At 39.4% G+C, this 26,995-nt stretch overlaps 1 protein-coding gene across 15 annotated transcripts in view; it reads left to right on the forward strand.

The window, feature by feature from the left end:
- The window catches only part of ELAVL2 (ELAV like RNA binding protein 2), a 167,288-nt gene that overhangs the window by 61,296 nt on the left and 78,997 nt on the right, over positions 1–26,995 (forward strand). For 8 of the 15 annotated variants that reach the window (XM_021708832.1, XM_021708834.1, XM_021708836.1 and 5 more), the window contains one exon: positions 26,479–26,569. The exons of the other annotated variants lie outside the window; for them this stretch is intronic. In XM_021708832.1, the coding sequence (XP_021564507.1) occupies positions 26,498–26,569 (72 nt within the window). In that variant the 5' untranslated portion in view covers positions 26,479–26,497. The remainder of the gene's footprint in view (positions 1–26,478; positions 26,570–26,995) is intronic. 15 annotated transcript variants of the gene reach the window in all.

The raw sequence follows: 26,995 nt of genomic DNA on the forward strand, positions 1-26,995 counted from the left end.
CTACTTGGAAGGCTGAGGCGGAAGGATCGCCGGAGCCCAGCAGGTCGCGGCTGTGGTGGCTGGGAGTGGCCACTGCACTCCAGTCTGGACGACAGAGTGAGAGTCTAACTCAAATTTAAAAATAAATAAATGAATAAAACTATCAAGCCTATCTAAAGTTATAATAAGAAGGAAAAAATTGGAGGACTATTTTCTTATACTGTACTCTATTAGAATACAGAAACTGTAGGTCTTTTTGCTTAAATTGCAGTAGTCTCCCCTTATCCAGTTTCACTTTCTATGGTTTCAGCGACACACAGTCAACTATGGTCTGAAAATATCAAATGAAAAATTCTGGACACAAATTGTGCCGGGCACAGGGGCTCACGTCTGTAATCCCAGCACTTTGAGAGACGGAGGTGAGAGGGTTGCCTGAGCCCAGGGGTTCAAGACCAGCCTGGGCAACTTGGTGTGAACTTGTCTACAATAAATCAAAAAATTAGCCGAGCATGTTGGCATGCACCTGTGGTTCCAGCTACTTGGAAGGCTGAGGTGGAAGGAATGCCTAAATCCAGCAGGTTGAGGCTGCGGTGGCTTGTGAACGTGCCACTGCACTTGAGCCTGGGCAACGGAGTGAGACTGACTCAAAACCACCCCAAAAGCCAAACAGTAAGTTTCAAATCATATACCCTTCTGAGCAGTGTGGCGAAATCTCATGCCGACCTGCCTGGACTTGAATCCTCCCTTGTTCAGCATATCCATGCTATTAATTGCTTATAGCCATTTGGGTTTTCGGATCAACTGTTGAGGGATCTCAGTGCTTTTGTTCAAGTAACTCTTCTTTAATAACAGCCCCAAAGCACAAGATAAGTGATGCTGGCATTTTGGATATGTCATAATGCTTCCTTTAAGTGAAAAGATGAAGGTTCTTGCCTCAATAAGGAAAAGAAAAAAGTTGTATGCTGAGAGATCACATTTATATGACATTTATTACAGTCTAATTTTATAACTTCCATTTTATTATTCGTTATTGTTGTTGTTAATCTCTTACTGGACCTACTTTTTAAATTAAGCTTTATCATACATATGAACTTACAGAAAAAATAATAGAGTTTGGTACTATCTGTGTTTTCAGGCATACACTGGGACTTTGGAACATTGTCCCTGTGGATGAGGGGAGGGTATCTCTAATAGTGCTTCCAGTATCTGAGCAAGATGATATGATTATTTTCTTTACCTTCTCAATGAAGGAATCAGGGCTTAGAATGGTGACTGCTAGAGAGGTTCACCACAGACTTGATGGTTGTAACCACTGTGCTACGTCTGGTTGCACAGCAAGCCCCGCTTATTAAGTTACTTCCTATATTTGGGATCATTGTCCATTGGCTTTAGATTAGTCAACCATTATTTCTTCTTAATCTTCCTAAAATTAATATTCTTTTTGTTACATTATTTTTATGTAACAAAATTCATTTTATGTTTCCTTCTTACTTGTAGTCTTAAAAAGTACAGATTCATTTTATGTTTCCTTCTTACTTGTAGTCTTAAAAAGTACAGATTTGCTAGCCTGTACTCAGCAAAATGATTTTAACTTTTTCTGCCTTTAGAATCATTGTTTGGAGTCAAGCCCATGGTCAGACTTTCCCTGAACTTGCTCTGGCTCCAGCACCTCCACTGTTCTTGAACTCCTGTTTCTTCTCAAAAGCTGATGTCTTCCTGAGTCTCTGATGGTTTGACTCTTGTCTGCTCTGTGTGACCCAGCTGGGTAGCCCACTTAGTTTTAGGAAGGTCTTTTTCAGTGGCTCTAAATCTTAACTGCAGGTTAGAGTCAAATCGGGTGCGTATAAAAAAACCAGTGACTGGGCCCTTAGGAAAGATTCTTATTTAATTGGTCTGGGATGAAGTAAGACATTGGCTGTTTTAAGTGCTTCACTGATGTGTGGTGCAAAGATCATGGGCTTTGGAGTCTGTTAGACCTGAATTGGCAAGTTTTGTGGTTTGGGGCAGGTTAATCTTTTTTTAAGCCTATTTCCCCATTTGAAAAATAGGGATAAAATGACCCATTTTATTAGGTTGTTAGATAACAACCTAATAGGGTTATGTGCCTTAAAGGGGCTTAAAAAACTGCCAGGCACATCCTAAATTACACTAATAATAGCTTATAAATAATGAACTAATAATAGCTACTCAACGATATTGTTTTCCCTTTCCAGACAGTCATGTTCTTTCTTATCTTTGCTATATACCTATTGCCCTTTCCTCGTGTTTGAATTCATGACTTTCCCTATAAAATTTATTTACTAGTTCAAGATCCTCAATAATGTTTTATTCCATTGTGTGCTTAAATAAAAGCATAAACCTTTTACCTTTTAAAATATAGTAGACATGAAAATAAAAAAAAAGACTTCCAAAGAGAAATAGAGAAACAGCATCAGAACTTCTTTGAATAGAAAAGTAAACTGGGTCATGTGGGTGTCATTTTAAAATTTCAGTGGCTTAGATTTTTAAAAGGCCTTTTTTTTTTTCTTTTGTTGCCACTAAAGTCTCTGTTACTGAAACCACTGGAAAGTTTCCTACGGATACACTTTTTGAACACTATTATCTTGGTTCTTTTGTCTTAATAAGTTCCTAGTCATATGTTTACCTTGAAGTTGAATATTTTCCTCCAAGCTTCTTATAGCTTTAGGCTGACTTTCTGAGTGATATATTCTATCTCCGGTGGTAAAGGGCAGATCAGCATCAGTTGAAGGGGATAACTCTCTATTTTTTTAAAAGTGTGTTTTTTATTGAACTGCATATTTTTTAAAGAGTGAAAGAGATTCCCTCCCTCAAAACGCTTGTTGTTGTTCTTCTGATATGTCAGCAATCACCTTTGAGTTGTCATTTTAGTAGCTCAGTGTCCATGTATATTTCTAAACCATTCATGTCTTACGAATTTTGGTATGAAGTAAGCATCTGAGTTTCTTGCCTAGAATAGTAAGCCTATATAGTTTGTCTCTATTACTTACATCATTTTGATGAAATTAATTATCACGGTTTTAATTTTTTTTAAGTTTCCTTTCACTTTCCTGGTATATAATAGGAAATTTTTTAAAAAATGACTTTTCCTTTTCTATGCTATTTTTTAAAAATAGCGCACATGATGTAGGCTTTCACGGCAATTCTTCTGGAAGGTGACTTTTCTTCATTGTTAACAGATAAATGCTCTGCATTTATCCTAAATGTTTCTGATGTCCTTGGGAAGATTTAGAAGTCTCTCAAGTTCAGCGAGCTTGAGACAATCAGTGTCCAAAATAGAGTATAGCATTGGTGAAGACTGGCCAGTCTGTTCTTTTAGTAGATCAATCAGCATTCTGGGTGACCTTCAAGTACACAAAGGTGTGGAATTCTTACTTAGGTCACCGTCTCTTTATTGGGACTGTAAATTCAGTAAAAAGGTTGAGGTAAGCCTTTTTTGAGTGGGACCCAGTGTCTTCTCCTTTATGAATAATTCCAAAAGTTTTTTTTCCCATGATGTGTCCTCTACAGTTTTTTGTTTGTTTTTTGAACTGTTAGTGTGCTCAGACTAGACTTGGTCATACACTTTACAAACACCTGCCGGGCTCGGTGACTCAGCCTTTAATCCCAGCACTTTGGGAGGCAAGGCGAGTAGATTGCCTGAGTCTGCAGGTTTGAGACCAGCCTGGGCAACTTGGTGAGACCTCATCTCTACAATTAAAAAAAAAAAAAAAATTAGCTGGGCGAGGTAACATGTGCCTGTAGTTCAGACTACTTGAAAGGCTGAGGTGGAAGGATCGCTGGAGCCCAGCAGGTCAGCGCTGGGGTGACTGTGAGTGTGCCACTGCACTCCAGCCTGAGGCGACAGAGTGTGACTCCAACCCACAAAGAAAACAAACAAATCAAAAGAAATACCTGTTAACAGATTGATCCAGACCTCCAGCAGCTGCTAGTTGGCAGAATTGGTCCAGGTTTCTGTGTTATAGCTGATTAGTACCTGTAAAGTGGCAATTGTATGTTAACAGACACAAGACAGGGTTGAATTATAGTGGCTCCAATTTGAAGGGGATTTTCTCCCTTGTTATTTAGCCCTTTGCATTTGGAGAGGTCTCGCAGATCACCTACCAGCAATTTGACTGCACTTTTTTTTTTTTTTTTTTTTTTTGAGGGGACGTCAAAAAAAAGTGGGCTGCTGTGATCCTTCCGCCTCCGCCTTCCAAGGAGCCGGAACTATAGGCGTGCATTGCCACGCCCAGCTGATTTTTGATTTATTGAAGAGACATGGTCTTGTCAAGTTACCTGGGCTGGTCTTGAACCCGCGGGCTCAGGCAATCCACTCGCCTCAGCCTCCCAAAGTGCTGGGATTACAGGCTGAGCCACCCAGCCCGACCTCGACTGCACTTTTTAATGAAATAGTGAAAAACGAATCACTTCATATTAAATAGTAGAGCATTGGAACCAATTATTTTATTGTAATGATATTTAGTTTATAATGGAATTTTGAACATCGAGGAACTTATGTCCAAAAAAATCAAAATTTTATAGTTTTTTTAAATAAATTTTTTATTTTAAAAACTGTGTGTGTCTAATGTGTGGTAACGTGCGAGAAACAGTCACTGACATACATTGCAGGTTCGTTGATACATCTTGTGCAATAGTAATTTGTTTGACATCTTCCACCTGATGTTTTTCTATTTGAGCAGATAATGCAGTCTTGTTTTCTTCCTCCCACATAAATGATACATAATTTATTGTCCGGTCTGTTGTTTGAAGACAGTGTGGAAGGACACACTCAATGATTCGTGAAAACCACTTCTCAACTGATCAGTCAAAAGTTAGACAAAGATTTAAATGGGACATGGATTTTTCATTGTTTTTGAATGGAAAACTTCAAGGAAAAATACAATTGTGCTTGTATAAGTTTCTCCTGTATAATCATCAGCAATCTTTTTGTCTCCTGAGAGGGAACATCTGACTGGTTTGCTAGATATACAGTGTCCCCTCTAAGGGGTTATCCAAAGGGTTAGGTTTCCACATTATCCTTAAAAAAAAAAAAAAAAAAAGGCTGGGCATAGTGGCTCAAACCTGTAATCCCAGCACTTTGGGAGGCCAAGGCGAAAAAATTGCCTGAGCTCAGGGATTTGAGACCAGCCTGGGCAACTTGGCAAGACCTTGTCTCTACAATAAATCAAAAAAATTAGCTGGGTGTGGTGGCATGCGCCTGTAGTTCCAGCTGCTTGGAAGGCTGAGGTGGAAGGATCACCTGAGCCCAGCAGGTGGAGGCTGCCATGGCTGTGAGCATGCCTCTGCACTCCAGCCTGGGCGACAACTCAAAAAAAAAAAAAAGTTTCCTTTGTCTTCAAAGAGCAGCTGTAATAACTAAAAGATCTTAAGTCCTTTTATGTTCTCCAGAACAGAGAATTAAGTTCATCAAAATTCTCAGCTCATAATATACTTTGATCTGTGCATAGGCTCTGTTATTTTGCTGCTGAAGAATATTTAGTTGTGTGATTTTTTTGTATTGTCATCTGTTTATCTTCATATTATCTTTCCTTTTTGCCTTCCTCAATAAACACTTAAGTTGTTTTCACTTTTTTGCTTTGGTGAACAGTGCTGTTATGAGCTCCCTGTTAGTGGCTCCTCCCACTCTTCCAATACTCTGTAACATTGTTCCTTGATTTTTTTTTTTTTTTTTTTTTGGTGGGCAAGTACAATAAGAAGTAAAAGTATAAATTGTGGGGAGGGGACTGATGGGCTTACTAACTCTGCCTTGTCAAGGAAAAGCATTTAATTTCATTTGATACATTCTCTATTATCACCTTTATTTCCTGGATGCTTAGACACTGAAAAGTAGGATGCATGTAATTTCAAAGAGAAATAGTATATATTTTTCACTTTACAAAAATCTCACTCTATTTCTCTTTTTGCCCTGAACCAAAGATTTTCCCACAATGTCTCCTGAAGTACTTTGCACTTAGGCTCACATCTGCTTAGTTTCCCTACAGATATTAAATGCATGACCAATTTCCTGAGCTCTGCCTTTACAAATGAATTCTTACAAATGAATTCTCAGAATAAAAAGCTAATTGACAGTGTGATGCAATGGGAGTTCCAGGCTGGAGCCCCACCTCTGCCCCTACCTATTTCAAAGGCACGGAGTCAATCTCTGGACTTCATTTGGGGAAAAAAGGGAATAGTTAAGCATAGATTGTTTTCAAGATTGCTCTAGCTTCTTTGAAGTTTCCATAATTGTAAAATTCTGCCTACGGTCTTCCACATGCCACATGTAACTGCTTAACTAGGATAAGATTCCTCGGGGTACAGGTTATCTTATTCACTGTCCTTCCCCTCCATAGTACCTAAGAGGTTGTGTGGCACCATCCTCTGCCTTCTAAAGACCAAGTATTACATCTGTCTCATCATGTTCCTTTTCTTTAGGTTTCGGTTAAATGTCACTTGTCTAGAGTGAAATTTCTTCTGGTCAGCCTCCCCACATTATTCCCACAGCATCCTATTGTTCGTTATGGCATGAAGAAACACTGGCTTGCCCTTCGGCTTATTTTAATACCTGTCTTGTTAATGCAGTGGAGTCAGTGCACATAGTAGGCATTAATGGAAAGGTTGAATTCACGTGTTCCTCATCCCTCTTTGAACATATAACAGCAGATAGCCTAGTGTATGTGCCCTTTCTCTGCTCTGAGCCTGATTTTTTTTCTTTGTCATCCAGATATAATCCCATCTTCTCACACTTACCAGATTGTGTCCTGTGTTGTGGTTCTGCATGTGTTCCGTTCCCTGCTTAGACAGTAAGTGGGAACTCCTTCTCTGAGTCATCTTGAATATCCAGCACTATGCCCTGCACATAGGATTTGCATATTAGAACAAATGTAGATAGATGTCTTTATCCTTCAAATGTGTTGATATTTGAGGCATATCTATTTTTTTCTGTGTCCTTTTAGTTGTGACTAAAGCCTTATTTTGAAAGCTCCATCTCCAAGGATCCCTGATGCCTTTATTCAATAAAGAACCTCCTTGTTTTAAGGTTGATACATGGCCACTCTATAGTTGTATAGGATTGTGTTGATGTTTGTCATACTCTCTGAAGTTACCTGTGTTTTTTCATTTTTACTTTTGATTTTGCTTGTGGTTACTCCATATAAGTGGCTCTGGATTGTGAGCTGAGATCCTGCTATCTTCAATCCTTGGCACTTTGAGCATTTCCCTTTCTGTTTACAAACTAAGTTTCTCTTTGGCTCCTTTTTTTTTTTTTTTTTTGGTCTAAAGTGTAACAGATGAGGTAAGGATAATTCTGCTTAATGTCTCATCTGGGAGTGGGACAACTCCACCACTCCAAGGAGTAGAGGTTGGCCAACTTTCACAGATACTGGAATGCATTCTAGGTATTTTTGTCCTTTTGAGGTATGAGTTTGTTGAATGCACAGAGAATGAGGTGGACTCTTCCTCTCTAGCCAAACTTCACCGGTTACTATCTGGGGGATATCTAGGGACTCAGCTGAGCTCTCAAATGAGAGGACCCATGAGCAGCTGAGTTGGGAAGCTAGGAGGAAAGAAAGGAAGGAAGGAAGGAAAGAACTAGGAGGAAAGAAAAGGGCCTGATAGGATTTGATTCTATCAAAGAAATTTGACCTTCCTGTTTTTCCTCTTAGCCATTGCTCCCTCTGGCCACCCTCACTACCCATGTCTTGGGGTCTCCCTCATAAGCTGTGCTTCCCCGTTGTGCCCCAACTCTATTTACAAAACTTTACTAATAAACGTAGGTAGGGTTGCCTCATTGGCAGAATATACCAATTAGTATTTGGCTATGTAAAGTGGTTTTCTTGATGTGGGATGGACCATGCTAATTATCTTTAGGCTTAATCTTAGTTTATAGTTCTAGCTCTTTAAAATGGCCTAATTTAGCTGGGCTCGGTGGCTCAGCCTGTAATCCTGCGCCTTTGGGAGGCTGAGGTGAGTGGATTGCCTGAGCCCGCGGGTTCGAGACCCGCCTGGGCAGTGAGACCTCATCTCTACAATAAATCAAAAAATTTAGCCGGGCGTGGTGTGCCTGTAATTCCAGCTACTTGGAAGGCTGAGGTGGAAGGATCGCCGGAGCCCAGCAGGTCGAGGCTGCGGTGGCCGGAAGTGGCCACTGCACTCCAGTCTGGGCGACAGAGTGAGACTCCGATTCAAAAACAAAAACAAAAAAAAAGTTTTAAAATGGCCTAATTTCATATGTTTTTAAGAATCCTAAAACGGTGAGCTAAGCACGATGGTAGGCTCTAAGCAAATGCCCACCATGTACTTTGATTTTGAATTATTGAGGACTAGCTATAGGGTATGAAACTGAAACTGGCATCTGAACATCACTGTCAGCTGGTTTAGTTTGACTTGGTTATCTGCTTGAACATTTTTATGTTAAATGCTTCTCCAATACTCTATTCTGCATGTTCTGGTATCTTAAATATTTGATATGTGGTACTTAATATATTATAGCGTTGCTGGTCTGCGTGCAAGTAAGTTTATGGTGAATAACTGGCCTTTTGAGTAGTGAAGAAAGCAAAGCCTGGGTTGGGAGTGTGTGTATTGTGTAATGTGTATTTTTGACTGTTAATTTGAATTTCCCAGGTCGCAGTGATTATGGCATCTTGACCTTACCATAAATTAGAAATGTGTTGTTAGAAAGGGGAACATAACCCGGTGTGGTGGCTCATGCCTGTAATCCCAGCATTTTGGGAGGCGGAGATGAGAGAATTGCCTGAGCTCAGGGGTTCAAGACCAGCCTGAGCAACATGGCGAGACCTCATCCAATAAATAAAAAAAATTAGCCGGATGTGGTGGTGTGTGCCTGTGGTTCCAGCCATTTGGAAGGCTGAGACAGAAGTATCTTCTGAGCTTAGCAGGTTGAGGGTACGGTGGCAGTAAGCATGCTACTGCACTATAGCCTGGGCAACAGAGAGAGACTCAAACTAAAAAAAAAAAAAAAAAAAAAAGGAGGGGAACATGAAAGAAAACAGTTCTCAAGAAGGTTAGTGCCTTAGGAATAATACCCTACTTTGTATAGTACTACTAAGAAACAGATTTAGGACTGGCAGCTGTTATCTTTAGATTTTATTTGGGCTTTTGCCTTTTTTCTGGTCTAATTCCATATCCTCCTCAGTTGTCTGTTAGCCTTGGACTTGGGAATGAGATACTTTTCCTCTCTCTGAGGTCACTCTTAACCTGACTCTGGTTTATGTGAAAGCTTACATTTACTCCAGATTTCCTGAATGCTTTAAACTATTGATACTTGTCCTTTCTTGGTCTTAATTTATCTGGCCGTGTCTTAACTCTTCTGAAGAACTGAAGTTTTAATATAAGTGGATGCATTTGTTCTGATGATTTAGATATGGGAAGTACTGGCTATATTTTGGGAGCTGCGGTGTGTTACATATGATCATTTGATTTTAGGACCAATTCAGTACACTTATTTCTGTAATGTTGGCCCTTAATGAAGAACATAATAAAAATATCAGTTGTGGACTAACATAGTTACAGATGTGAGCTAAGAGTGCCCCTTCTCTAGTATAATATTAACATAATTTTAGGGTTTAGCTCTTACAAAGTTGCAGTAAACTGACCAAAAATATCATGAGAAAATGATTATACCAAGACTCATAAGGAGTTTATATTATAAACTTCTATCAAGTTAGAGGTATTTGGTACTTAGAAAGCCATTTCCCAAGTTTATGAGGTTGGAAATTTATCTCAAGAATTAATAACAGTTGGATGTGGGGTGAGGGAACCATAAACGCTTTAGTGTTTATTTTTAAGTAAAATGAGAACTTGAGATTCTGTTTAGTAAACTCTATTGTGTGACTGCTTTCTTGTTTTAGAATCTCTTGCAGTAAATTAGGGATTTAATGGCGAAAGTTGATCATTTCTCAGTTTGTGTTTTATAATACAGCCCTGGAAGAAGAGAGAATCAATCTAGGTGTTATGTGTGAGGTTTTGTAGAATGGATGGTGTGCTCTGCACATTTAGGAAACCATACGTCACCTCATTACAGAGATAGGACTGGAAACTCATGAAGATGGTTTTTAAGGAAAACCACCATGGATTCTGGGGGAAACAAGTCAGTAGTATTAAAGGAGTACTCCGAAACCTTAAAGATTTGCCATTGATAGGGATAATTTGATGTGACCTATAAAACCCTCATTTTTGGAGTTCCTCTAGCTTTTTATTAGCTGTGGCTTTTTTGTTAATGAAAAGAGGTGAAAAGTATAGTTTTCTCATGGTGTCTGCCTGAAAACACTGAAACTTTCAAAGCCCAGTTGAATTCAGGGGAGTCTTGGAGACATCATTATGAATAGAAAGGTGGTGTCCCCTCCTCTTTGTTCAGACCTCTATTTTTAGAAGATAGGGAAGAATGGTGAGTTAATTACCTGTAGATTTTAAACAAATTGCAGTTGCTGTGAAATTGCCAAATGGACCTAGGGACAATCCTTATAGTACTTTGAAAACGCATATATATAGGAAACAAAATAGCAGCTTCAGAGGCATGGAAGAACATATCAGTTTCTGAGTCTCCACAAGCCAGAAGGAAACCCACCCACTCTCTAGTGTTCATATTCGTCAGTCAGCCACCTCCTAAATTGTCCAATCACCCTGCTATAAATAGCCAATCTTTAGGCAGAGCTTTGCTTTCTTCCCTTGCCTTCAAAGAATTTCTGCAGGCCCTGGAATTGCCTTTGTTCCACGGCCTCTGCCCACTTTGCTGGTGTGAAGCAGGTTTTCATGGGTCTCCATCTGGGGAAACTGAAGGCAGCAGAAAAGGTGTGAAGTAAGACCTTTTCTTTACACTTCTGTTTCTACTTATGTACTGTTTTACCTCCAAATGTCATTTGTGATGTGTCATGAGATAGAGAATTTAACCTGGAAATTTGTTTAATGTTAAGTCAAGTCCTTTTGGTATTAATGCAGGGTGATTTTTTTTTTTTTTTTTTTTTTTTGAGTTGGAGTCTCACTCGGTTGCCCAGACTGGAGTGCAGTGGCCACTCCCAGCCACCGCAGCCTTGACCTGCTGGGCTCCGGTGATCCTTCCTCCTTAGCCTTCCGAGTAGCCGGAATTACAGGCATGCGCCACCACGCCCGGCTGATTTTTTGATTTATTGTAGAGATGAGGTCTCGCTGCCCAGGCGGGTCTCGAACCCGCGGGCTCAGGCAATCCACTCACCTCAGCCTCCCAAAGGCGCGGGATTACAGGCTGAGCCACCGAGCCCAGCTTGCAGGGTGATTTTTAATCTTGTGTGTGTGTGTGTGTGTGTGTGTGTGTGTGTGCGCGCGCGCTGCCTCCGTCACCCCCTCATCTTGGGGATAAAGTACTTAGTGTGCCTCTCTCTTTCTTTCTGATATCAAAATGTTGGATTCGGCTTGAAATAACATTCTTAGCTCTAGAAGAGACAGGATATACTTAATTCTTTGTGGACAAGATAGCTTTCTAGTCCAAATCCAGAGTAGTATAGACAGGCCAAAATGGATCTTATTTTAGTGTGCTTTGAATGTCTGTGCTATTGTATTAAGATACTTAGTAACACAGACTTGATGCTTTTGATTTTTTTATATTTATGCATACTCATTGGAATATTTTCATAGAAAATTAGGTTTAAAATTAAAGATCCTCAGTTTAGGTGACCAAAATATGTCCAAAGCAGTTAAGATTAATTCAAGCCCCTGGCCATCATTAACTTATCTGTGCTGCTGTGTCTATAGTGAAGTTTTCTGGATGTTGTGATATTTATAACATTTACCAACTTAAAATTTTTTTTTGAGTTAAAGTCTCACTCTTGTTGCCCGGGCTGGAATGCAGTGGCATGCTCATGGCTACCGTAGCCTCGACCTGCTGGGCTCAGGTGATCCTTTTGCCTCAGCTTTCCAAGTAGCTGGAACTACAGGCGCATGCCACCATGCCTGGCTAGTGTGTGTGTGTGTGTGTGTGTGTGTGTGTGTGTGTGTGTACGTACGCGCGCGCGCAGATTGCCCAGAGACCACTGCCACCCCCTATTTACTGTCCCTTAGTATTATGGCCTTCTGAACCTCTGCACTACCATGGTAGAAAAGCTGTATACTCTGATATGTGTTTTCTGTTTAGGCTATGATACTCTTTCACTTGGGATTCAGCCTTTGAAGATGCTAGGATGTTAAGGCAGTATTGGGAGAACTGGAAAGAACATGCCCCATTTAAAGGGCACCCTGCTAGTTAGTAGGTTTGTGGGAATGTGAACTCCTACCACTTTCTCTTTCTTTTTTTTTAATCAAAAAATTTTAAACATGAAAATGCTAAATTGGTGAAGTTCTAAATGGTGAACACTACTTTTTAATTTTTTTTTTAAGGCATTGAATAGAGCAGATTACATGTTGACAGACTAAATCCAGATCTACCCTCTGGCTTTCAGTTAGGAGTCTGGTCTGGAGATTGAGGAGTGTTGCAGATCTGTTTGTTTCCATCTATCTGTTGGCTTCTCTCTCAGAGGCATTTGTGTCATTGAGAATCCTTTTTTTTTTTTTTTTTGCCATTTTTCCTTTTTTAAAAAATGTGATCCTATAATCTCTTTTCAACTTTGTGCGTGAATTACTTAAGCACAGTCAGTTGTAGTTTCTAAATTTTATTTTGTTTGTTACTAACTGGCTCTCAGATTCTGCCTTATTTGTTTTGAATGCTTAAGACTTTTTATTTTCTCCCCTCCTCCCCCTTCTTTCTGCTTGTCAGAGCCACTGCTGGGGTTCTTGTTGACCATGCCCTTAGGTATATGATGAACTTTGTTCCAGGAAGAATGTTGCAAGTGACCATCTGGCTTCTTGTTGCTGTTTTTGTTGGCCATGTTTATTCCGTTTTAGTTAATGTGTAGTCAACTTTGTTGGATAAATAGGATTCATTTGCATTTGGTCTGTTCTTTTTATTTTATTTATTTTTTGTAGAGACAGGGTCTTGCTATATTGCCCATGCTGGTCTTGAACTCCTGGGCTCAAGCGATCCTCCTGCCTTGGCCTTCCAAAGTGCTGGGATTACAGGTGTGAGCCACCACGCCCAGTCTGCACTTGGTCAGTTTTTTTTGTATTTTTTTTAAATTTCTTATTTTTTAGATTGGAAAATATAGTTTATTTAGGAAGTAAATTAGAGAGAAAGAGAAGACATTCACTTCCCCAAGGTAGAGGTGGGGGCCAAAGCTAGGAAACGTGGCAGCCATAGCTCAAAGAATCATGTGAACACACCAGAGTTTAACAAAGCAATGACTGGTCAGTTCTTAATGTTGGAGGCCAACCATGTTTAGTCTTGGCAAGTCAAAGTATAGGGTGATTTTTCAGTTAAAGCAAGAAGTTACTTCGGAGAAATGCCTCTTTCTCACCCAGTGATGACAGTGAAAACCAAGTTATGGTTTTTTCTCCATCTGATAGCAGTGAAATTGGTCCAATGCTTTTTTTCAGTCTTAATTTACTACTCCTGCTTCAACCTCCATGATTCCCTCCCGTCTGCCTTGTTGCTCTTTCGAAATGGGGAATAACAAAATAGAGTTCTATTCTACAACTCACTTCCAAGGCCTGCAGTCCTCTGATCTTTGTTGTGAATCCTGGGGTTTAGTCAGATAAAAGTGGCTGAAAAAAGCATGCTCAGGTGGGACAGAAGAATACAGAACAGTTTAGAAATGTGATGATTCTATTTCCTTTGTAGTGATGATTCTTACCTAGAGGCTGGCAATCAAAATCAAGTTAAGGGACCCTTTAAAATATGTCTAAGATGAGAGTGTGCTTGAGTAGATCTCTACTCTCTTTACCAAAAAAAAGTGAAAATTTTGGGTTTGAGGTCGCATAACTCCCTTCAGAATAGTGGCTTAAGATTCCTTTTGTTAACTCCATCTGAGATTAAAGTAATAGATGATGGTGAGAGTTTCTTTTTTAGACTGATCCAAAGAGATGGCAGTCATAACTGCTCTAGACTATATTTTCTGGTACATAGTAGGTACTTAATGAAAGTCTTATCAACAGTAAAAGAATGTATTTATTGGTAAGCAGTTTACATGTTAAATCTATTGTATGTTTCAAATCTAAAGCAATTTATGCGTTAAACTTATGCTTTATATAGGATAAAAGTGTATCAGGAAATCTGGGTATCTAGAAACTCAAAGCAATTCTAAATCAGGAAATCTGAAGCACCTTTTTTGTTATTTTAAATGTTCGTAGTGAGGCAGAAGTCCAATTTAATGTTAAAATGAATGATGTGGACAATTTTTTATTACTCTCTAGCATTTTGAACATTGGGAAGCAAAATGCTTTATTTCTTTTTGCTCGAATACATGTCCAAACTCAGATGTTAAAGAGAGAGGTGGTAGTTTTCAGAGCAGCAGTAGTTTTGCCCTTCAGTTTTTTTGTTTTTTTTTTTGGATAGCAAAATATTTAGCATAAATCATGTAGAGAGGTATGTGTGTGTGTATTTGTGCTTGTCGGTGTCTCATTCTGTTGCCCAAGGTGGAGGGCAGTGGCACGATTACAGCTACTATAGCCTCAACCTTCTGAGCTCAGACGATCCTTCTGCCTCAGCCCTCCATGTAGCTGGAACTACAGGTGTGACCCATCATGCCCAGCTAACTTTTTGATTTGTTGTAGAGGTGAGGTCTTGCCAACTTGCCCAGACCTGTCTTAAACCCCTGGACTCAGGCGATCCTCTTGCCTCAGCCTCCAAAGTATTCAGATTACAGGTGTGAGTCACTGTGCCTGGTTAAAAAAAAAAAAATTATTCCTGGTTGTGGATTCTTAAAGGTATCCTTGCATGCCTTTGACTTCTGTGTTCTCCTTCTAGGGCACAGGTGTGTTCTGGAGGAGCTCCTTAAAGGGTGAAATGTGAGTGTGTTTTGTGCCCCTTTGATGTCCCAGTGTCTAAGCACACTGCCTGGATGTTGCGTTTCTGGTCTTGGTGGTTTCTTCTGTACCTCCTCTTCCTGATATTATCTTACACACCAGATCTTGGCTGGGCTCAGGGGGAGAGGTGTATAAACTTCAGGTATGATTCTGGTTGTACACATCAGTGCTGAGACTTATAAAACTGTGATGTGATGACTAGAACACACCCTGTCTGCCTTCTCTCCTTTCCTTTCTGAGGCTTACATTGTTTTAACAAGGGCTTATAGCTAGTTATTGAAAATGCTGATTCAACTTGAAACTTGAGTGTATATGAATTAGTAGTTCTATCTAGAAAGGGATATCTGTGTTAGTAGTTAGGGCTTGATGGCCTCCTATAAGGCTACTTTTCCTATTATAGACAAACTGAGATGATTTTGACTGGCTCCTCCAGGTATACAGGGTTACAATGGAAAGTTTCCCTGCTTGGAACAGAATGTAAAACCACATGGATAAATATGTAGAAAGTTTTGTACTTTTCATGAATCATAACTTCACATCATTTATTCTTTCTCTTTGTGGATCTGTCTTTATATTTATTACTGAGGTAAGCCAGCATACAGGCATGGAGGAACATAAAGGAGCAGTTGCTGGCTCAACTCAAGGAGTTTACAGAAATCTACCTGGAAGCCCTGCACCCTCTTTCCTGTGCTGAGGATGTTTCCATTAACCAGGAGAAGAAAGGTCATGAGACTGTTACAGCTGGAGAAAAGAGGTTGAGTGACAGGAGGAGGAACTGCTGGGAGTTTGTTAGAGCTTATGTATGCAGTGGAGACCGGTGGGCATGGGCATGATGAGGTGGGAGCCAGGTCATGTCGGATGCCTCACCATGGAGCTTAGATACTGCTTTGAAGGCACTGTGGAGTCACGGAAGGCTTTAGAAAGAGAGGTGGTAGTGGGATGCTGACTGTTTTAGGTAGCCATAGAACATAGAAGGGATTGGAGGTGGCGCTGACCTGGAAGCAGAGAGATCAGGCTAGGAGAACCCTAGTCAGCACTGGTCTCAAATCCTGCTTTCTCTCCTTATACTTGTGTGGACTCTTGAAGTTTTGAAATCCTCATTTGTAAATTGCAGAGAATGTATAGCATATAGTGCACAAGATGATTAAATTAGATTTTTTTTTAAAACATCTATCTTGAGACCTGGCATGGAATAAGGAATCAAATGCTAGTTCTTTTCCTTTGTCACGTTTTCCTACCCTCTTTTAGTTGTAGGATTCATTAAATTCTACAAAAGGCAACCAGATCATCTGAGCCACTTTCCTGAAACAAAAGATACCCAAATCCTGTGGAGAGTTCAGGATTATCTATTTATGCCTTATCTATTTTTCTCTTCTTTCAGCTAAACAGAATCTCAAAGTTACAGTTAATGCAGGCTTACAAAAATAAAGCTTAACTTAAGTTCTTTTTGAAAATTATTATAGGAGAAAGAAAGAAGTGTGCATGGTTATATATGGATGTACTTCATTTCCTGATCCATGAATTGTGGAAACTTCGATACTATGTGATATATCTGGTAATATGTGCATTCTCAAACTAGATTCTAAAATACAGTCATGGATTTGATGTCTACACTGCCTTTCTCCGAATATTGTAAATAATAGAGTTCTTAGCAAAAGGAATAGGGAAGTAGCAATTTCCAGTCTTAATTATTAAAATTCCAGGAGGTTGAGCAGCTGAGCATGAAAAGACTGAGTTGAGGAGGGTGAAAGATATGTACTTTTTTTAAAGGGAAGGGGGCATTGCACTTTTAAGGTAAGATAAATTAAAATAGGCAAGGCTATACTTCTATTGTGAAACGGGCAATTGGCCCTCTATATATTTATATATAGTCTTTGGAGACCTGGGGTCAAAAATTGCAACACTGTAAATAAAATTCTTAATTTTCTCAGTGACCATTTGTGATTGTGCTGAATGTAATTTAACACAGCATCTGCTTCAGAGACCCAGGAATAGGAGTTGATAGCCATGATTAAGAAAGACTGCGTGCTGTACTATTGTCCAGTGTTCCTTTTCTTTTTTTTTTAATTTTAATTTTATTTTTTATTTTTTTGAGTTGGAGTCTCACTCTGTCACCCAGACTGGAGTGCAGTGGCCGCTCCAGGCCACCGCAGCCTCAACCTGCTGGGCTCAGGCAATCCTTCCACCTCAGCCTTTCGAGTAGCCGGAATTACAGGCATACGCTACCACGCCCGGCTGGTTTTTTGATTTGTTGTAGAGATGAGGTCTCGCCAAGTTGCCCGTGGGTCTCGAACCCGCGGGCTCAGTCAATCCAGTCACCTCAGCCTCCCAAAGGCGCGGGATTACAGGCTGAGCCACCGAGCTGGCCAGTGTTCCTTTTCATGTTAAGAAGCTCCCCCTACAACTCTGTAGCCTAGTTTCTCATTTGGCAGTTGTGGGGAGAGGGGAGGAACTAAGCCTTAACCTAAAAGACAGATGAACACGCTTTCTGTGGTAACATTTTAAAAGAGGCATCTTTTTTGGTCCAACAATAATGATAATAGCCCCTAATATTCACTTAGCACTTTAGAGTTTGTAAAGTGCTTTGACATATTATCAGACAAAATATGTGTATATAATTAAAGCTTTTAAAGAGAACAGACCCCCTTTACTCCTTCTCCCTCTTCCCAGAGTAGAAAGAATTCAAAGGCTAAATGCCTTTGTAGTTGGAGTCTTAAGAACATTTTCCTGTGTTAAATGTAGCCTGCGATTGCATATATGCCCCCCCTTTCCTGCTTCTGCCTATGGTGGAGGATAGCTACCGCTTCTTAGCAACTCTCAGAAATTTGTACGTGTATGCCTACATATTTGCTCATACACCTGCTACACTGTTCATCTCTAATATGGGGGGAACTTGCCCTCAAGTACTTAAGAGATTCTCAAGCATTTGTTTCTTTTTTCTGAGTAGTAGTCTCACTGTTGCCCAGGCTGAAGTGTAGTTGCATGCTCATGGCCATGGCAGACTGGATCTGCTGAGCTCAGATGATCCTTCTGCCTCAGCCCTCCAAGTAACTAGAACCCCAGGCATGTGCCACCATGCCTGACTAATTTTTTTGGTTTATGACAGGCGAGGTCTCGCCAAGTTGTCCAGCCTGGTTTCGAACCCCTAGACTCAGGCAATCCTCTCGCCTCTGCCTCCCAAAGTGCTGGGATTACAGGCATGAGCCACTACAAATGTACTTTTTTTTTAGTGATACCAAGATAACTTGCCAAATGAGAAGTCTGACAAAAGTAGGAGCAAGAGGAGGTACTTAACTGGATGGTTGGGGTCATTGACTGGGGACCCAAGCATACTGACTCATTTCTCTGTTGGGGTGGTATCCAGGTCTGAGAATGGGTGTATGTACCTGCTATGGATGTGATTAGCAGGCACGGTCTGAGGTTAAGAAGGGCCTTACTACTACTTAACTGCTTACTGAAATGTGAGCAGTTAGACTTTAAAACAATTTCTTAATAATAGATTTAAACAGTTTACTGGTGGAGTTAAAGTACTCTTCTGTAGTATATAGCTTTAGCTTTTTAAAAAAGCATTATTAACCCTTATGTATATTCTTAGGCAACAGATTAGCAGAATAACCAGATATTTTCTTGGGATACTACTCTCCCTTGTTAACCCCTTTCTCCCTTTGAAATCACTGAGTACAAATAACACTTGCATTGAGTGCAAATTCTTGCCCCTTCCCCCTTTTCTTAAAATGTGGTAAATAGCCAGAGCTTAATTATCGTAAAACTTCGCAGAGGTACCTAAGTGCTTTTCACTAGCTGGGATTTAGGTTTTTTTTTTTTTGAGTTGGAGTCTCACCCTGTCGCCCAGACTGGAGTGCAGTGGCTGCTCCCAGCCACCGCAGCCTCGACCTGCTGGGCTCCGGTGATCCTTCGGCTTCAGCCTTCTGAGTAGCCGGAATTAAGGTGCACGCTACCACGCCCGGCTAATTTTTGATTTATTGTAGAGATGAGGTCTCACCTGCCCAGGCGGATCTCGAACCCGCGGGCTCAGGCAATCCACTCACCTCAGCCTCCCAAAGGCACGGGATTATAGGCTGAGCCACCGAACCCGGCGGGATGTAGGTTTTTAAAGAAACCTGTCTTTAGAGGAAGAAGGAGAGAATGTGAACCACAGGAAATAAAGTAACTTTCTTAGTGTGAATCTTGCTTTTTATAAGATGCCTAACTTTTCATAATAAACAAATTAAATCATAGTCCTGTTTCTAAATCAAAAGTATGCATCTCTTGGGAATCTCAGGACTATACACATCAACTGTGAAAAGAAAAATATATTTCATAGGGCGAATACCAATAATTGAGATAATTCACATTTCAGAGGAAGGAAGCTTTCTGTATTGATCAAGGTTATACAGTGCTGCAGTGGACAGGCAAAGAGTACATGGCTCTGCTCTTCACAATGCATTAAATGAATTATTGGATTTTTATATACCCTGGCGTAGTTCCTCTCTATTTTCAGTTTCTCTGAAGTTTTGCAGACATATTTGTAGCCTCCCAACATTAATAAGGAAATGTATGTACCTTGTGATGGTGTTGACATTTTAGAAGCTTTTATTTTGGTACAAACTACTTGGATTAAGCACTCATTTTAGCATTTTTCTGTCTCTAAGTCCTGCTAAATGACAGTGAAAAGTAAAATGTTAACCTTGGAGTCCAGAACAAAAGAATTTTAGCCCTTTACAATGCTTGTGAATTAAAAAACAGGACTTGTGTCCATAAACCTTCTTTGTCTTTTATATTCCCTTTAAGACTAGGCATTCTTCCTGCTTTGAAACTTGAACATGACAGTATTTTAGTGTCTGTATTCATCAGAGGAGCTATGTTTTTAACCTACCTAATGAAAACGCTCAACTACTGGGATTAATTTGAGGATTTCCAATCAGCCTTTCACAATTTGTACTACCCTGAGGGTTTCCCCGGATAGCTGTGACTTTTGTAGAAGAATGTGAAGTTAATCCAATTTCTGTGTTGATTACTATGTTAACTGTCTTAATTTAGCAATTCAAATTTATCTGCCTATACCAAACAAAAACTCTGCTACAAAACTGTGGGAGTAGTTGATTTTATTCTCATTGTACTCATATCCCTTTTTAGGCTGTATAGTCAAATAATGGCATGGAAATTAATTAGGTCTACTGAGGTTGGAATGAAAGAATGAGGTTGGAATGATTCATCACCAGAAGGTAATGATTTAGCATATTCTACCTTATAACCAAGATTGAGTTAACCCATGGCTTAACCTTCACTATTGTACTGGAGTATAAATGACCTTGTTGATAACTATAGATTTTGAAGTTGACTTGTTTCAAAAAATGTGACTTATTCTCATTATCTTCATCCACTTTGTTTTTAAGCTTTTGAGTGGAACTTTGAGATATTTCTTATTTTGATTTCTGAAACCTTTAGGAGGGGACTCTCATAGGTTACTAATCAATTTCTAGCATATTGTGTTTAGTAGTTGTATCTTCTGAGTATTTGATTTTATATTTGTTACTGCATGAATCGGTTGGTGAGGTTTTTTTTGGAAAGAATTCATAAAGTGAGTAACTCCTGATTTAATATTTTTATAAACTAAAATTTTTTTGTTGGGTTTTCTTAGGGAGGAAAAAAAATATGAAATGTTCTTTAAAGACATAACTTTCTATAAAAACTCTTCCTTTGCTTATTCATCTTAAGTTCTCAGTGCCCAGAACATAATATATGTCTTGGTGGTTTATATAATGTGAACAGTTAAGCTCTAAACCAGTTTCTTAATAATAGACTTAAACAGTTTACTGGTATAATTAAAGTATAGTACATCAGCAGTGTGTTTCCTCTTGGTATGTCCAGAATCTGACGACATTCTCCTCTAACATCATCCTGGTGGGAATCACTGTCATCTTATACCTAGATTACTGCAATTGCTTCTTGACTGGTCTGACTACTTCCAAACTTGCTGAGTCCCTCCTGCACACCCACACACAATTTATTTTCACAGTAGCCACATGCTACTCTTTTGCTTAAAACACTTTTCTATGGTTTTTTTTTTTTCTCCAGTTTTTTCTTTTTATGGTGGCCTTCAAGGCCCTATGTGGTCTGGCCTCATTACCTCTTTGACTCATCTCCTCCTACTTTCCCTGTTAGCTCCTGGCTGTTTTAGACCGTAGAAAAACTTTGCTCAGGCTGGTCTTTTTGCCTAGAATCTCTTCTAGATATTCCCATTGGGGCTGTAGTTGTTTCTTGTTACAACTATAGCAAATTATTTCAGTGGCTTCACAGTTCTGTAGGTTAGAAGTCTAAAGAGGTGGTCTTAATGCACTAGGAAGATGTTGTCAGGGCTGCATTTTTTTCCAGAGGCTTTGGGTAGAATGTGTTTATTGCCTTTTCCAGTTTGTAGAGGCTGCCTACATTGCTTGGCTGGTGACCCCATTCAAAGCCAGCAGTGTCCTTTCGTTTTCTTCTCATGCTGCATCACTCTGACACTGACTCTTCTGCCTCCCTTTTTCACTTATTTTAAGGACCTTTGTAATGACATTGGGCCCACCTTGATAATCCAGGATAATCTCCCTTTCTCAAAGTCAGCTAATAAGCAACCTTTATTTTGGCTGCAACCTTAATTCTCTCTTGTCATGAAACATATTCACAAACTTCTGGGCGTAGGATATAGACATGAGGGGAGGGGGGAGGCATCAATCAACCTAACCCAGGAGCCAGCTCAACATCTCCTCCAAACCTTGTCTCAAGGATCACCTTCTCAAGTAGGCCTACTGCTAAATACTGGAAACCACCCATTCCTCATTTCTACATTCTCAGTCCCCTTACTCTGCTCTACGTTTTCCTTTATTCCAGAACGCATTTAATTCTTGCTAATACACTATTTTCTTGTATATATGTGTACTCCGTCTGAGGCACACACCTCCTATTGCAAATCTGTACTCAAGATACTTCTTTATTGCTGTACCTCAAGCAGCTATACTGTTTCTAGCTCATGGAAGTTGCATGCAAATGTTTGTTGAATGGGTGAATGAACAGAGAGTGAAACCTAAGCAGATCTCGTTTTTGCTTTCCCATCCTGGGTGCCTGTAATGGACCTAGAGTGAAGGGTGGGACTTGGGACTTTAAACTCATTATTTTACCTTTCTAACCTCAAAGCCTTTAGTCTTGCCAGCTCTGGAACTATACAACCTTAGAAAGATTGGCATCAAAGAGACACCATACGTTGTAGAAGCCAAAAAGGGCCAAAAGACAAAGAAATGTTATTGTTTTGCTGCCAAAAACATTCTCCCCGTGACTCCTGCAGCTGTTCTGTGCATTATTGCTGGAAGTTTTTGGACCCTTGTTAGCCTCAGGGCCAAAAATTTGAGTTTGAGGAATCCATCGAGCCAGTGAGACTGCTAAAATGTTCTGTGGGTGGTGTGGAGGGTTGACAAAGGATTCTAGGACTGAGGAAGCCCCGTGAAGCTTAAAGCTATAAACCTTTATTATTTTAGGAACCACAAAGCAAAGAAGTTGAAAGAAAAAATGAATAGCTTGTTCCTGTGACTGACACATCGGCCTCACAATTTTGCCCTTGTTTGATGGTTTTCTTAATTCGGTAAAGCCAGAAGTGGATCCATTTTAGTGATTTGCATGAGATAGATAAAACGTTTGCTATAGGAATAGTGTCTCTAAAGCAGATGACTCTATCTGCTGCTTACCCAGCTCTCATCTATAAGCTCAAATTACATATTTTATCAATTATTTTGAGTGCTTTAGTCTCCTGCCTTGAGTTCCCCAAAGGGAGTTTTTTTTTCTTCAAAATTTGCATGTTTCTTTTAGGGGGAGAGGGGAGGCATGTTTGGCTCTTAAAACTTTAGAGACAAATGTTATCTGTCCACCTGTAATTTGGTGTTTAGGGAGAGGTTGATGTGCTCACAGAGGAGGCTTTACACTATACTGATTCTGCCCTGGTGCTGTGGGCTATTTGAGGTATTAAGAAACTCTTTTAGTGGCGAATAAGTGTAGAGACCAAGGTGACTTTATATGAGCAGGACCTTTCCAGCCTGACAGAGATGCTTGTCCTTGCCTCTAGCGATGACTTTTTTTTCAGATACATTACCATTTATGTTTGTCTATATTTTGCTAGTTAGTATCAAAACCATTGGCGATCCCTGACTTAATCATGATGCATTTTTAAATTCCTTTGTCTAATGTGTTTAATTTTCTCTTTGCATTTCCCTTTGCTCTTGTCATTTTTCTGAAGTCAGACCTGGATTCCATATGCCATGTGTCTATAAACTTGCTGGCCAGAAGCTTGGATTTATCTTGGCTTCCAGGGTTTTTTTTTTTTTGGTAATTGACAAGTTGATATGATAGGGTCTTGAAGTAAAAGTACACAACTGATCACCCAAAAGGAACGTGGTTACCTTTATTGTACCATGTAACAGGAATTTGGTTTTTAGTTGGGTGAGGGTGGCTGATGGAATGTGCCAAAAATTGAAAATATATTTTCATAATTATCTCTGGTTTTTTAAAAAATACTTGAAGTGGAATAGAAAAATGAGCTACCAGGTTTGCACGCTTTTAGGGAGGGAATTTGCTTTTTCATTCTCCAGTTTGTAAAGAAGCTGTTCACATCCTTACATACATTTTTGTATGCTTAGTCTGTACAGCCCTTGAAATGAAGGTGGAGTGGGTTTGGATAGGGGCCTTGCAGGCAAATAGAAGTACATAAACAAAGCCAGAAGAATGAAGATACTGGACCGTTTGAGGGATAAGGTGTGGTTCAGATTTGTAGGTGCTTTGGTGAGTGGGCTGGTAAAAAGTAGTTTGTTAGACGATCTTATGTTTATACTGAGTAGTTTGCGCTTAATTTGATAGGTGACTGAGAGCTGTAGAGGGTTTAGGAAAGTCTTTCTGGGACAGGTGTTAGTGTAGATTATTATGAGAGGGAGGGGCCTTTGGAGGCAATAATTTGGTTGTCCAGAGTAAGATGAGAGCCCAGATGGTAACCATGGCAATGGAGTGGCCAGAGCAGACAAGACCAGCCTCACCAGGGACTGTGCAATGGCTCTGTCAGCTGTCTTGCTGTGACCTTAACCTGCAGAGTTCTGGTCCTCAACTCAGGTGGTTTCTAGGTCGTGGAAACCTTTTTATCCCTTGTGACCTTATATACTAAGTGAACTAAATGAGAATTCTCAATATATTTAAGATGTTTTTGATTAACAGTCTCTTGTTTGGTGGCTATCTGCAAGAGTTTTGAAAATAGCAAAGAAACTGTTTGCCTTTGCTTTCAGAATTTTTTACTAGGCAGATTAAAAAATTGACTTTTTCTTTTTTCTTATGTGACCAGGAAACTGTTGGATCAGTGTCTCAAATTCTTATTGTTCCCAGATAGGAGAAATAAAGCATTGGCTTTCTAAATTTCATTATTGTAAGAAACTGTAGATGTTCAAGTACATAAATTCAATTTAAAAATTTTATGACTTTTTGGAAGTAAACTGTGTGGATGTGAAAGCATAGAGACTACCCCCCTGCCATAAAATCCGTGGTCCTACTAAACTAACATTTCACAATTATCTCTTGGAGCCCAGTGAAAATTTAGAATATTCTAGATTGATCATGCTAAAGTGCCTTTTCGCAAATTATTACATGGAGAATAACAGGAGGAGAAGCAGACCAACTTGGCACAATTGAGGTCTAAATTAAGAGGCGAACATATATTGAAACATTATTTTTTTAAGCCTTAAAATTAATGGCTCTGTTTCACTGGAATATGGCCTTTTTTTTTCCTTCCAAAGAATTTTAGAGCCAATGGAATCTATAAATAGTGCACAGCCTGGTTGTCTGTGGTAGATTGAGTAGAGCAGAATCGCCTGTCCTTAAGTGAAGGGGAAGTAGCTTTACATTTTTAGTAACTGAATTGTTGGCCAGCATAAAGGTAAGGGCCATGTGAGCAACTTATTTATAACTTCCCATAAAGGTATGTGTCTGCCTCAAGCGGAGAGACTGTCTGGGGTGCTTGAAATGTAAAAGTGCAGTAGAATCATTTTCCATACACAGCCTTCCTAGCTAGTTGGTGCATTAAAGTGGTTGTTCACCTTCCTGGGCTTTCAGAAAGAAGGGTGTCAATAGATTAGCTCATTAGTGACCGCCTTATGTGGAATAGAAGGCATTGAGGCCATTAAATTTTTATCTACGGCTTTGTGTAGTGAAGAGTGTTTAGATATGAACTCCCAGGGTATTCAGGACATAAACTTAGGCTTGGTTTATCCTGTTGGATGTGGTTCTCCTGTCCCACTCATGTAATCTAACCACACTTGGGTTCTTGTCAAAATCTTTCATGGTTATAAAGCACTTCACTTTTTTACAGGTTCAGTTCAACTATGAATAGTTTTTTTGAAGAATGAAGAACATAGGGTGAGACTGAATTCTCAGATTACAGTGGGAGAAGGGAAGAAGAGTTAAACATATTGACACCATCCTGTAAAGAGTCTGTTAAGCCCTTTTGGTAGATGCCAGAAAATGGGGTCCACTCTTATTAGCATCATTGCTAGTTTCAAGATTCAGTCCCTTATAGCCAGGTTTACCTCTAAGGGTGAAATTCTTATAAATATGTAAGTAAAAGGCTCTTTTGGCCCTCTTTTATTATTACCTATTTTCAGACTTGAAATTTTTTGATCATGATGTTGACCATGTACAGCATCTGCAAATATGGCTAAAAAGTAAACTTTGGCTTTTGTGCCAATAACGTGGCTCTGTTTAGTGTTCGGGCAACTTGTAATAAGTAGTAAATGGCCCATTAACTATATTGGAGGCCTCATAGCAGCACTAATTTCAAATCATGCTGGGTTTACAATTTACATATTAAAAAATGTTCACTTGATTTCGTTCAGGGACAAAGCTGACATCCTATATAAGCATTATTCCAAATAGTCCTATTTATTGGTCCAATTATTTCAATTGAAAGATGCTGGTTTACTGCCTCTTAGTATATGTGAGCAATTCTCAGTGAAACTGTTAGAGACCGATTTGACTATGATGGTAAAATAACCTCACAGGATTTCGATTCACTTTTAATTTTAAGTCCCAGAATTAAGGATCATTTGTAGTATAATGTAACAGTGTGGGCAAATATAGCTTCTCTTAATGCTCTTTTGATATTTTGGGGAAAGAGTGCTTTTATGCAAAGCAATCACTTATGAATTGCATGGCCACTTTTTCTCACTATAAACTTTCATTCACATTTGCTCCCTTCTCCCACATCCTTAGGAGACAGAACATCCTGCAGCGTTTAGCTTCAATTTATTTTATTTTATTTTTTTGTTTTTGAGATGTGGGTTAAGGTAGTTCTTTAGGGTAGATGTCAAGGTAACTAGTTAATACTGTTTTAAAATCAAGCTCTTAATTTAAAAAATGCTTACATTTGTGCTAGAAAACTACATGTTAAAATGAATTTGGAAAGATTAGATTGGAATTGCCTCAAATTCAATTAAGCCACACTGCATGGACGTGCTGGGAATATCAATACAATCACTGTAAATTTTGTACAAACTGATTTGTTGCATTATCTTGCTCATCTAACATACGGTACTTTTTGTGTCCATATTGCAGACGGCAACTCCAAACTAACATGGCAGTCAGACTGTGTGATGTGGCTTCTCTGCTTAGAAGTGGTTCGTGGGCAGCAGAGCCTTGGACTGGGGTCTGTGGGATTTTTCTTAAATTCTGTAGGCTATTTTTTTTTTTAGCATGTTGCAGGAGTGCTGAGGCCATACCAAACACTTGACTCTTTCATTTGGCATATTGATTATTCTTACATTTAACCTATTGTGGTATGGCCATCCTTAGGACTTAAAGCACATTGCAGTTTTAACTGTAGTGGTATATATAGCTTCAGAACCATGCTCTTGTATATAACTTTTTATAACCTAAATTAGGATTTAGCGCAGACTCAAAGAGTGATAAGCTTTTTTTAAAAACAAAAAAGTTTTGGTATGGTCTGAATACTAAGTTCTTTACATTCTGTTTACTATGTATTTTTTTGGTTACTAAATTTTGAAGTTATTTACAAATCCTGATGCTCCAAAAAAAAAAAAAAGTTGGAATTGTAAATCTGGCTGAAAATTAT

Source organism: Carlito syrichta, unplaced genomic scaffold, assembly GCF_000164805.1.
Source record: "Carlito syrichta isolate Samal-C Ts95f unplaced genomic scaffold, Tarsius_syrichta-2.0.1 Scaffold151160, whole genome shotgun sequence".
Classification (NCBI taxonomy): domain Eukaryota; kingdom Metazoa; phylum Chordata; class Mammalia; order Primates; family Tarsiidae; genus Carlito; species Carlito syrichta.